The following is an 11,681-nucleotide window of genomic DNA, read 5'->3' as shown; positions in this document are numbered from 1 at the left end:
TCCGGAATTAAAAATTTACTTGAGTAAAAATATAAAAGTATTGGAATAAAAATGTACTTAAAGTACCAAAAGTTGAAAGTACTCATTATGCAGAATGGCCCACTTCACAAGTTTTCATATGTATAGAAATCTTTTGAAAATAGCAAATCTACAAGCTCACAATGCGTCGCATCGCGACGCATTGTGAGCTTGTAGATCTGCTATTTTCAAATGGCCAAAATGTATATAGGGCTGAAGTGGTTAATGTATGTTTTGTAATAATAATCCAAATCTACAAAGTAACTAGTAATTAAGTTTTCAAATAATTGTAGTGGAGTAAAAGTAAAAGTACTGAAAATTGGAAATACTCCAGTAAAGTAAACTGCATTCAACTAATCACTTTCAACCTGGTGTCACTATTTTAGGCATAACATCATGGACCAACATTTTAGAAAAAGCCATTGAGCCTTTAATAATAATAATAATATAATAATAATATATAATATGTCAAATGTCCCATTTCACAAGTTTTTTCAAAAGTTAAAAAAATCTGTCACCGATGCAACATGTTGTAGTTCGGCTATTTTCGAAGTGGTTACGGTAAATGTATATGTTTTGTAATAATGATCTAAATCTGCAAACTTGTTCACTTAACTGTAATGGAGCAAAAACATATTTTCAGAGTCTGAGATGTAGTGGAATAGAAATAAAGAATGGAAAACGTTTTGATTGCCCTAGATCCGGGTTGTCTTTTCATTGAATTCTTTGGAAGGTGCGGTAACAACAGCTTAGTGAGGCCACTCCTAATTGTATGTTAATATTCTGTAGTTAAGTAATTAATCCTTTTAAATGATGTCATTGTGACGCAACTTGAATTTAAATCCCAGAGGTTTTAATTTGATCGTAATGTTCCACATGCCGCTATCAGTTGATGTTTTTCCTTCAATATAACAGGCTCTATGCACAGCAGACATATTGGAAAGAAATTGGGCCTCTTTCTTACTTCCTTCACAGAATTGAAAACATGGAAATACTCAAGAAAAAGTAAAAGGACTTCAAAATTATACTTAAGGACCATACTTGGGTAAATATACTTAGTTATAGTTACTATCCACCACTGGATTTTGGGCACTGAAATCTTCCTAATTTCCAATACAGTGCATTCCACCAATGACATCCTGCTTCATATTCAAATTCATCATCATATTCATACAGCATGTTTAAGATGAAGGAGGGGTAAACATTAAATGCAGGGTGTTGCCAGGTTGTGGTTTCTTATGAGGGTGAATGTTTGTGATCCTGGTTGTGACAACACAGCTGCATGGTGTGTTTGCTGACTGAGTTTCCCATTAAGACGCTCACACGGAATGTCCATCAATCATACTTTATATTCCCCTGTACGCACTGTATGACATTGATGAGCGCTATAGCACTTACTGTAGCATTAGTAAATGTGACATATGGTAAATTCAGTGACAAATCCAGAACCTGTGAGAACTTTAGGTCCAAATAAAATGCCAGGAATGTGAGCTTGTGAGAAAGCAGAGGAGACAGACAGAGAGACATCAGAGAGACAGAGAGACAGACAGACAGACAGACAGACAGACAGACAGACAGACAGACAGACAGACAGACAGACAGACAGACAGACATCAGAGAGACAGACAGACAGACAGACAGTCAGAGACATATTTATATTAAAGAGTAGATCGTCCAACTGTTATATTTGCACTTGGAACAAAGTTGTGAATGTTTTTGTATTTTTACTTTACTGGGGTATTTCCAATTTTCAATACTTTTACTTCTACTCCATTACATCTTTGAGGCAATTATTGTACTTTTACTCCACTACAATTATTTGAAAACTTTAGTTACTAGTTACTTTGCAGATATAAATTATTATATTATAAAACAAAAAATATACATTAACCACTTTAGCCCTATTTGTATACATACGTGTCGCATCGCGACGCGTTGTGATCTTGTAGATCTGCTATTTTCAAACAATTTAGTACTTTTACTTTTGGTATAAAGTATGTTTTAATGCCAATATTTTTGCACTTTTTTTAATATTTTGAACACAGGCCTTTTATTTTTAATATGGTATTTCTACGCTGCTACTGTTACTTGAGTAAAATATCTGAGTAGGCTACTTCTTCCACCATTGCATACAGACAGACAGACATGGTTTCATTGTTTGTTTTCCACAGAAGAAGCTGTACCGTAGATTACATGTACATATTTACTCAGTAATATAAATGTTTTCATCTCTGAACCACAATGTTTTGATTGTCCAAGATCCGGGTTGAATACTTTGGCAGGTGCGGTTGACAGAGGTAACAGCTTAGTGAGGCCACTCCTAATTGTATTCTAATGTTCTGTGGTTAAGTAATTAATCCTCTAAAATTATGTCATTGTGAGACAACTTGATTTTAAATCCTAGAGGTTTTATATTGATCGTAATGTTCTACGTCGTACACTGAATGGATGAGCTGGCAGTTGATGCTTTTCCTTCAACAGGCTCTATGCACAGCAGACATATTGGAAAGACGTTGGGCCTCTTCCTTACTTCCTTAACATGTGTTACCAATGATACTGAAGGCTCTGTTCCATTTAGTGTAGCAGTGTTTCTCAAACTTTTGTTTTAATTTCAAGGACCCCCCATAACTCTGAGAGTGTACAAATGGAACCAAATGGACTCGTAAGGGTCCATTAATTTGGTTCCATGTGTACAATCTCAGAGTTACACACCCGCAAGGGTCCATTTGGAACCCCCTCAAGGACCCATGAGGGTCCCTGGACCACACTTTGAGACCCACTGGTGTAGCAGAGTGTTTCCAGTGAGTCCACACCCTGACTCTGTTTGACCAGAATGGAACAGAGCCTTCCTTAGTATCATTGGTAACAACCATAATTGAACAGAGCCTTCATTAGTATCATTGTAACAACCAGAATGGAACAGAGCCTTCATTAGTATCATTGTAACAACCATTATTAGTATCATCTTATCCTACTATTATAATTTGTATTCTTACTATTATAATTGACATGACCTCCAAAAGTTTGTCCGGGGTTGCTCAGCACAGGATCACTCGATTTGCCTCAAAACCAAAGCCACAGACTGTTGATCAGTGCTCTGGCTAATACTTAGGCTTCTTTCCTCGCCTTCAACGTACTTATATATTGTACAATTAATATAAAACTACATTTTAACATTTTAGCCACAGCAGCTTTCCTTCTTTTTGGCCGCAGCACCGTTCCATACTCATGTCACCATGATCAGTCATAACCATATAAGGACTTTCCGATGCAGCTACCACTGCCAAATATGGACTGTGTGTCATCATGGCATCAGGCCCTAATAAATCAGTCGTCATATATGGCCATACACGGGACTATTGATCAGTGCTCTGGCTAATACTTAGGCTCCTATATTAACTGTACTTACATATTGTACAGTTAATATAAAACTACATTTTAACATTTTAGCCACAGCAGCTTTCCTTCTTTTTGGCCGCAGCACCTTTGTTCTGGCCGCTAGGATCCCACCCTACTGCGCATCTCCATATATGGCCATATCAGTTGGATCACTGGTGCAACGTAGCTGTGATGTAGCTGATCGGGCCTAGATGTGAGGGCCACGAAGCGGCCCACACCTCTAGTATTAACAACCAGAATGGAACAGAGCCTTCATAAGTATCATTGTAACAACCAGAATGGAACAGAGCCTTCATTAGTATCATTGGTAACTAGTTTCAGAATGGTTTTGTTTTATCATGTTCTTAATAGGCTACATGTATGTGTACATATTATACAATACATGATACGATGCAGTACTATGTGACACAGGGGACACATGCACCATCCCAGTGGTGGAAACAGTACTCAATTTTTGTACTCAAGTAAAAGTATCAATACTGCAATGTAGAAATACTCTGTTACAAGTAAAAGTCCAGAATTAAAAATGTACTTTAAGTACATTTTGATACCAATACTTTTGTACTTTTTACTCAAGTACATTTTGAATTCCTGACTTTTACTTGTATTTCTACATTGTGGTATTGATACTTTTACTTAAAGGTAGGGTAAGTGATTTACTTTGGTTAAAATAAGTGTTAAATAGCTCTATATTCTGATAGTACTCATTGCTACAGAGTGTTTGTTCAGTAACAGTGTTAAATAGCTCTATATTCTGATAGTAATCATTGCTATAGAGTGTTTGTTCAGTAACAGTGTTAAATAGCTCTATATTCTGATACTCATTGCTATAGAGTGTTTGTTCAGTAACAGTGTTAAATAGCTCTATATTCTGATAGTACTCATTGCTATAGAGTTTTTGTTCAGTAAAAGGAGTCTCCCATGTCTCTCCAGCTCTTTATTAAACAGAAAATGCATTTGCAGTGCTCCCTCCTGATTGGCTTACATTTTGTCATACCTGAAAATGTACTACATTATGTTTACTAAAGAGCTGGAGAGACCCCTGTGACCGAACAAACGCTCTGTAGCAATGATTACTATCACAATATAGTACTTTAACCTTTTTAACAAAACAAAACAAAAACAAAAACACTGGGCATTATCAGGTTCTCATGTAGATTAACTGTTGTCTATGTTGTGGCTCCTCCTACTGTCCTGACAAGGTACAACTTATTTTTCTCAAATAATGTATTTATTGATATTCTTCTACACATCAGGTGATATTAGAATACATTTAGTAAATACTAGTTAATTGCAGACTAAAGGTCAGAGAATGCCTTATTGTGAATCGTTTGTCACATTCAAAATATGAAATAATATTCATGTAGGCTATTGTAGTTCTATTTTATTAATGAAAACCCTAAATTCAATAATTCATGTGTCATATATATCCCTACAGTATGTAGTTGACACTATAGTCTATAGTATAACGGGAACCATTACAGTAAACTACAACTTATTATATTAAAGTGAACAACTTTTGTACCTCCCCAGTTTACCTTGGAAGGTCACCAGTAAAGCCCGTATTTATCCAAACATGTACAAATACAAAATACAAGGTGCTTAGCTGCTTACCCCAAATGTTACCTAGCGGTCCGCTTTGTTTGTGTAATGTATTAGTCCATATGTTTCAATAAAGAAGTGTTTTAATCCCATCTGTGGCCGAACGCCATTTCCCCCCCTCGTTTACTTCCTGTTAACATTGAGGGTAATTCTGGCTTTCACCGGATGCGCCCCGTCCCTACCACCCATTGGGAACCTCTGACAGAATCGGCCACAGACGGGATTAAAACACTTCTTTATTGAAACATATGGACTAATACATTACACAAATACACCGGACACCTAGTTAACATTTGGGGCAAGCAAGCGGGTAAGACCCTTATATTTTACATGTGTACATGTTTGGAGAAATACGGGCTTAACTGGTGACATTCCAGAGCAAACTGGAGTTAAGACTCTAGTAGATATAAAAATGTTAAAATTGATCGAATAAATCTACGAGAGTCTTTATCCAAGGCTGTGTGTGTGTGTGTGTCTGTGTGTCTGTGTGTGTCTGTGTGTGTGTGTGTGTGTGTGTGTGTGTGTGTGTGTGTGTGTGTGTGTGTGTGTGTGTGTGTGTGTGTGTGTGTGTGTGTGTGTGTGTGTGTGTGTGTGTGTGTGTGTGTGTGTGTGTGTGTGCGCGCGCGCGCGCTCCAGGGCAGCAGGGGGCAGTGTATAATCCTGCAGCCGATCGGTACAGGACACCCCGCCCCCCCCCGCCCCATTCCCCCCGGAACTGAACCCTGTCCTTCAACAGGAAGTAAACCCTCTCCACCAAAACGTAAACAAACCTCCGAGTCTCTGAAAAATCATAACAAAACCAGCTTTATTACTTTATTACTTTATTACATGTCCAGGATTAAGCAACACGCTTGTAGATCTGTGCTCGTAGACAATAGCTAGTTACACATTTATAATAAGAGTTAGTTATCATTACAGTGACTTTAGTCTCTACTGGACCAACATGTGGTTCTATAAGCAGATAGTTAGTTAATGAGTTTGTTAATGAGTTAAAGAGTTAGTTAAAGGTATTTATATCAGAGTATAAAGTATGGGGATGTGTTTACCTTGCTTCTGTGGAGCTGCTGACGATGTGGTGACTACTCCTGATCCAGTAAGTAATCTGTAATATATATATATATGTATATGTGTGTATGTGACTCCTGATCAGTGGTGTAAATTGACTTAAGTACATTTACTCAAGTACTGTACTTAAGTGCAATTTTGAGGTATTTTTTTTTACTTTACTGGAGTGTTTCTAATTCTCAGTAGTTTTACTTCTACTCCACTACATCTCAGAGACAAATATTGTACTTTTACTCCACTACAATTATTTGAAAACTTTAGTTACTAGTTACTTTGTACTGTAGATATAAATTATTACATTATAAACATACATTAACCACTTTAGTCCTATTTTATACCTAGGCTATTAGAAAATAGCAGATCTGGTCAATTGATCTGCAATCACAGATGTGAATCACCAAATGGACTGTGATTGGTTTATTTTGTTATGTTGTTATTATTATTGTGATTGTTGTTTTTTGTAAATTGACTTAAATTGAAAGAATTGAATATATTTTCTGATGATATATATATATATATATATATATATATATATATATATATATATATATATATATATATATACATACATACATACACTGTATGCCCAGAATCCGGAAAGAATCCGAGTGCCGCGCAATGAGCTTGTAGATCTGCTATTTTTTTTTTTTTATCTTGAAAATGCTTGCACATCTTTGAATATATATATATGTTTTTGAAACAACATTTTCAACTCAAATCTTTGCTTCTGGAGGTCCCTCCCTGGAACTAAATATTCTACAAATATTCGCTTTAAAAAATACATATATAAGATTTACACACATTTTCACCATTTTGCCAAAAATAGCAGATGTATGAGCTTGTAGATCTGCTATTTTTGAATAGCCAAAGAAATCGAAAATGCCAGATGCGTTTCCGGATTGAATGAGATACAGAGTGAAAAATTGCTTTTTCTATAGTTTTTAAAAAGCCAGTAACAATACAACTGATACAACGGGCGTCGTCCTAGTGACTAGGCCCATGGCTGTAGGGACCCCCCTGTAGGGACCCCCCTGTAGGGACCGCCCTGGCCCCTGGTCTGTACAAAAAGCACATGAATCACCATGCACTGATCGTCAGGACTTCTAAATAATGTTACTGTGTTTATTATGCTCTTGTATTCAACTGTTCTGTTCTGTCTTCACAGGAAACAAGACGACAACAACTGGCAGAAGCTGCTGAAAAGAGACAGAAAGAGGTAGACTAACATATTATTGTGTGACTGTCTATCAACAGGTTAACATCAGGGTATAATCCGTTAGAAACATAAAAAGATAGACTAACATATTATTGTGTGACTGTCTAACAACAGGTTAACATTAACATTAGGTTATAATCCATTAGAAACAGAATTAGATAGACTAACATATTATTGTGTGACTGTCTAACAACAGGTTAACATTAGGTTATAATCCATTAGAAACATAAATAGATAGACTAACATATTATTGTGTGACTGTCTTCAAAATGTTTTGTTCCAGGGACCCCCAGAAGCAAATATCTGAGTTACAAATGTTCGCTTTAAATATATATATATATATATTCAAAGATTTGTCGAAAAAATCACGATAAAAAAAAAGAAAAGCAGATCTACAAGCTCATAGCTATGAGCGTGTAGATCTGCTATTTTTGAATAGCCAAAGACATCTTAAAATGACACAGGTGCGAATCACTTAAGCTTTAAGTGCTTAAGCATAGGTGAAAGACTTGGTGGGTAATTTTGTTTCATCATAACAGATATTCTATTTGAAAGAGCGTCAGAGCCTAGGGAGCCGTTCCAAGGTAGCGTGGGGGTAAGTGTGTCCGTGCACTGATGCTATTGGCTCAGAGCAGCGTCCTGGAATGGCTCGGATTGGCTCATCACCTTCTCGCCCTGTTTTTTTCTGCGCTGGGTTTGTCACAGATTTACAGTTTTGTCATGAAAAACCACGTTACCTAGGAAAATGTGCCTCTTTCATCACCTCACATGACTACGTCTTTGTCACCTATAAACTGCACTGTATTGATGGAAAATCACTTGCCAGCCTTGTTTTTAAATGTCACCCATTTTTGCTTCCGGCCTAAAAAAAGGACGTTTTCCAAGGATTTCAAAAGTCACAACACGTTCAAAAGCAGTGAAAATAGCAGATCTACAAGCTCACGAGGCGTTGCATTTGCGAGGCGTCGTGAGCTTGTAGATCTACTATTTTCGCTATTGTTCGTCCCATGAAGTTATACGTAGGGACTTTAAGTGTTTAAAAGAACTCTGTTGTTTATTTTGTTTTGTTGTGTTTTGTTTTGTTTGTTCCAGACAACATACCGGGGAGTCAAAAACCCAGAAGCGGTTGAGAGGAAGAGAAAGAAACAAGAGGAGGTTGAGAAACAGGCTCTGACACCGTCGCCCTCTGGAGGCGGGGGGTTGAAGGTTAGTCACACGCTTATCCCTTTATCCCATTTAGACCTGAGGCCGATTCTAAAAACGCCTTCTAAATCCTGACTTAAGGTTTCTGAAAAAAAACTTCAAATACATACATTAAAAAATTACAACAAATGTATGTTTCTATATACTGTACATAGCAACAGGAACCCCAAAAGGGGTTCCCGTCCTGAAAGGTATAGTTACAGATAGGGTTTCCCGCCCGAAATGGGTTAAGACCGGGAACGCAACAGTGTCTTTTTTATTTATTTCTCTGGGCTATTCATATATCATAATAGCAAATCTAAGATTCAAAGATTTGCCACGATTTTTCAAAAGAAATGGCAGATCTACAAGCTCATAGTACGGCACTATGAGCTTGTAGATCTGCCATTTCTTAACTAACAGAGCAGGCTTCATCAACACTCGTACGTTGCCTATGTAATACAAATAACACGAGCCTTGTAATCCAACACAACATTTATATCCAGTGGTGGAAAGTAACTTAGTACATTTACTTAAGTACTGTCTTAAGTAACATTTTTCCAACAGTTTTCCTTCTACTCCACTACATCTCAGAGGCAAATATTGTACTTTTACTCCAGTACAATTTGAAAACTTTAGTTACTAGTTACTTTGTAGATATAAATGATTACATTATAAAACATACATTAACCACTTTAGCCCTATTTTATACCTAGGCTATTTATTTATTTTTGCTGTGAGAGGGGGACAAAAGCGTGAGAAATGGCAAGTGTGGCGTGAGGCGTGAGAAGAGGTTAGATTGCGTGACTCTCACTCTCAAAGGGTGAGACTTGGCAGCTCTGCATCATAGCTTAGTTTTTATTTAGTTTTCGTCAGTGAAAAAAGGTAGTCGACGAAATCAACACTGTGTGTCTTCTCACTCCAGTGGCAGGTGGGCTGAATGAAGACCCCCGCATCAATCAACCCACCAGCCGTCTTCTGAATGGAAACCTCATCAAGTGCTGTTCCTAGACCAAAGCCTTCTGATGATGATGATGATGATGCCTAATCGCTATTTATTTGTAGTTTGTCTACGTGAATTTATTTAGTTCTGTTTGAGGCCGAGTGTCCATGAGGCGGTCAGATATCAACGCTGAAAAATAATAATCGATGATAAACGATGTTTTTTTTAGACCCCAGCGGGACTTGAACCTCTTGATGCCAGGCTGTAACAAGCCAACCGTGAACTGACCTTTAGGGTGCTGAACTGACCTTCAGGGTGCTGAACTGACCTTCAGGGTGCTGAACTGACCTTTTAGGGTGCTGAACTGACCTTCAGGGTGCTGAACAGACCTTTAGGGTGCTGAACAGACCTTCCCTTAACCATTTGTACACTTGTACAGACCTGTTAGACCCCCCCCTAGGGGAACACAGAGGGGTCCCAGAACCCAACATTTGAGAACTACTGATCTAGACTTTTTTTTTTCCTGGGCGTATAGTGTTTGTTTTGAATTGTTTACAAATGGGAAACACCACATTTTTTTCCTTTTAAAAAAAAACCTCAGCAGCGTGACTGAAGAGACGTTGAGCATTTATCTGGTGCTTGTGTGCATGCTGCTGAGAGCTGACTAGAGTTCTCAAATTTGGCCCGAACCCGACCCGACAAAAATCTATGCTAATTAGTCAACCGAACCGAGCCTCTGGTTCCGTGAAGAAAAAAAAAAAAAGAAAGAAAGAAAAATCTATTATCCCCAAAAAATTGATTTCTACTGCCCCTAGTGGCCTGACGGTAAGGCCGACGGACATGGCAGTGGATGTGTTTGTCGCCGTCTGACCTTCCTAGCCCGTGTTATTGAAAGAAGAAACGGGGCGACAATGGCCAAAACTCAATCAAAAAATCGGCGATCGAAGCCGGCACAAGTGGCAGTTTTCACAATGTTTTGGCCATTATCTCTGGAACGGCCTTAATTTTCAGGCCCGTTGAGAACTTTAGAGCTCACATGTTTTTAACTGGGCAGTTTGGAAGCGTTCTCTGGGCGACGCGCCTTGAAGTTGTGGGGGACGCACAGTGACCTTTACTGACCTTCACACACAGCCTAAAGGTCAGTGACAACACGTATGGGGAAACAAAACGTGCCTCAACAGTAAATAACTAAGTGCTGGTTTATGAGTTGATGGAGGTGAAGTCTCCATGTTCATGAACCACAGAGAGGATGTATGTAATGTAATGTAATGTAATGTAATGTAATGTAATGTATGTCTTTATACTTTAACCCTTAAGACCTGAGGCGATTCTTAAAAATGTTTTCTAAATCCAAGCAGTTTTTTTTAAATAATAAATAAAAAAAATTTTTTTCTTGATTTTGTGTCATTTTAGATTTCTTTGGCTATTCAAAAATAGCAGATATACAAGCTATGAGCTTGTATATCTGCTATTTTTGAATAGCCAAAGAAATCTAAAATGACACAGATGCGTTCCAGGTCTAAATGGGTTAAACATGATCAATCACCCCATGAAGCCTTGAATTCATGGAGATTGTTTAGTTGTTGTCGTCTCAATCCTGAGACAATAATCCAATATTTAACCCATTGAAGTTAATAGGAGAGCAATCTTAATGAATGCAAAACTATATTTAAAACATGGTTTTTGAATCTGAATCATCTGTGATGAACACTGTGAGAGTTTATATTATTCTATCATATAGTTTAGCATTGTTCTCCTACCACAGCGGACACGGCAAATAAGGAATTATTGTCTCAGGAATGAGACAAAAACTAAAAGAATCTCCATGAATTCAAGGCTTTGTGGGGAGAGTCATTGAGAGTCAATGTTTTGGGTGAAGTATTCCTTTAACAGGGATGTTAGTTGTTCTTTATTCAACTTGACACTTTTTCTTAATCAAATCTCACTCAAATCTTTTTTTTTCCACTGATGCAAGTTGAGGTTGTTTTAGAATTATGTAAAAAAGTCACGTCACTTCACTAAGATGTTCTTAAATACTTTGAAATGTATGACATTTTAAAGGAGAGATCCACTCTTGAACGGTATTTGCTTTGATGTGTAGCTAATCACTCACCAACATACCAGGGGCAGTTGATTTTTTGGACCCCTCCCACCGGCAGAATGGGAGTATGTGTAACGAAACTCGCCTATTTTAGCAGCTTCAAACTTCGTTTTTCTTTCACGAATCCCCTCTATGCAGTGTCCTCGCACTCTCAC

At 37.7% G+C, this 11,681-nt stretch overlaps 1 protein-coding gene across 1 annotated transcript; it reads left to right on the top strand.

Moving 5' to 3' along the window:
* The first annotated feature begins 5,778 nt into the window (after positions 1-5,778).
* On the top strand, positions 5,779-10,834 carry svip (small VCP interacting protein). The gene is made up of 4 exons (XM_080437815.1): positions 5,779-6,112; positions 7,250-7,300; positions 8,393-8,506; positions 9,408-10,834. The coding sequence occupies exons 1-4, from the start codon at positions 6,050-6,052 to the stop codon at positions 9,420-9,422; spliced, it is 243 nt and encodes an 80-aa protein (XP_080293941.1). The 5' UTR covers positions 5,779-6,049; the 3' UTR covers positions 9,423-10,834.
* Positions 10,835-11,681: the final 847 nt, after the last annotated feature.

This window comes from Gymnoscopelus braueri (assembly GCF_963280865.1).
Source record: "Gymnoscopelus braueri genome assembly, chromosome: 9".
In the NCBI taxonomy this organism is placed as follows: Eukaryota; Metazoa; Chordata; class Actinopteri; order Myctophiformes; family Myctophidae; genus Gymnoscopelus; species Gymnoscopelus braueri.
The sequence above is the reverse complement of the archived record's forward strand: the minus strand, read 5'-3'. Positions and strand labels throughout refer to the sequence as shown.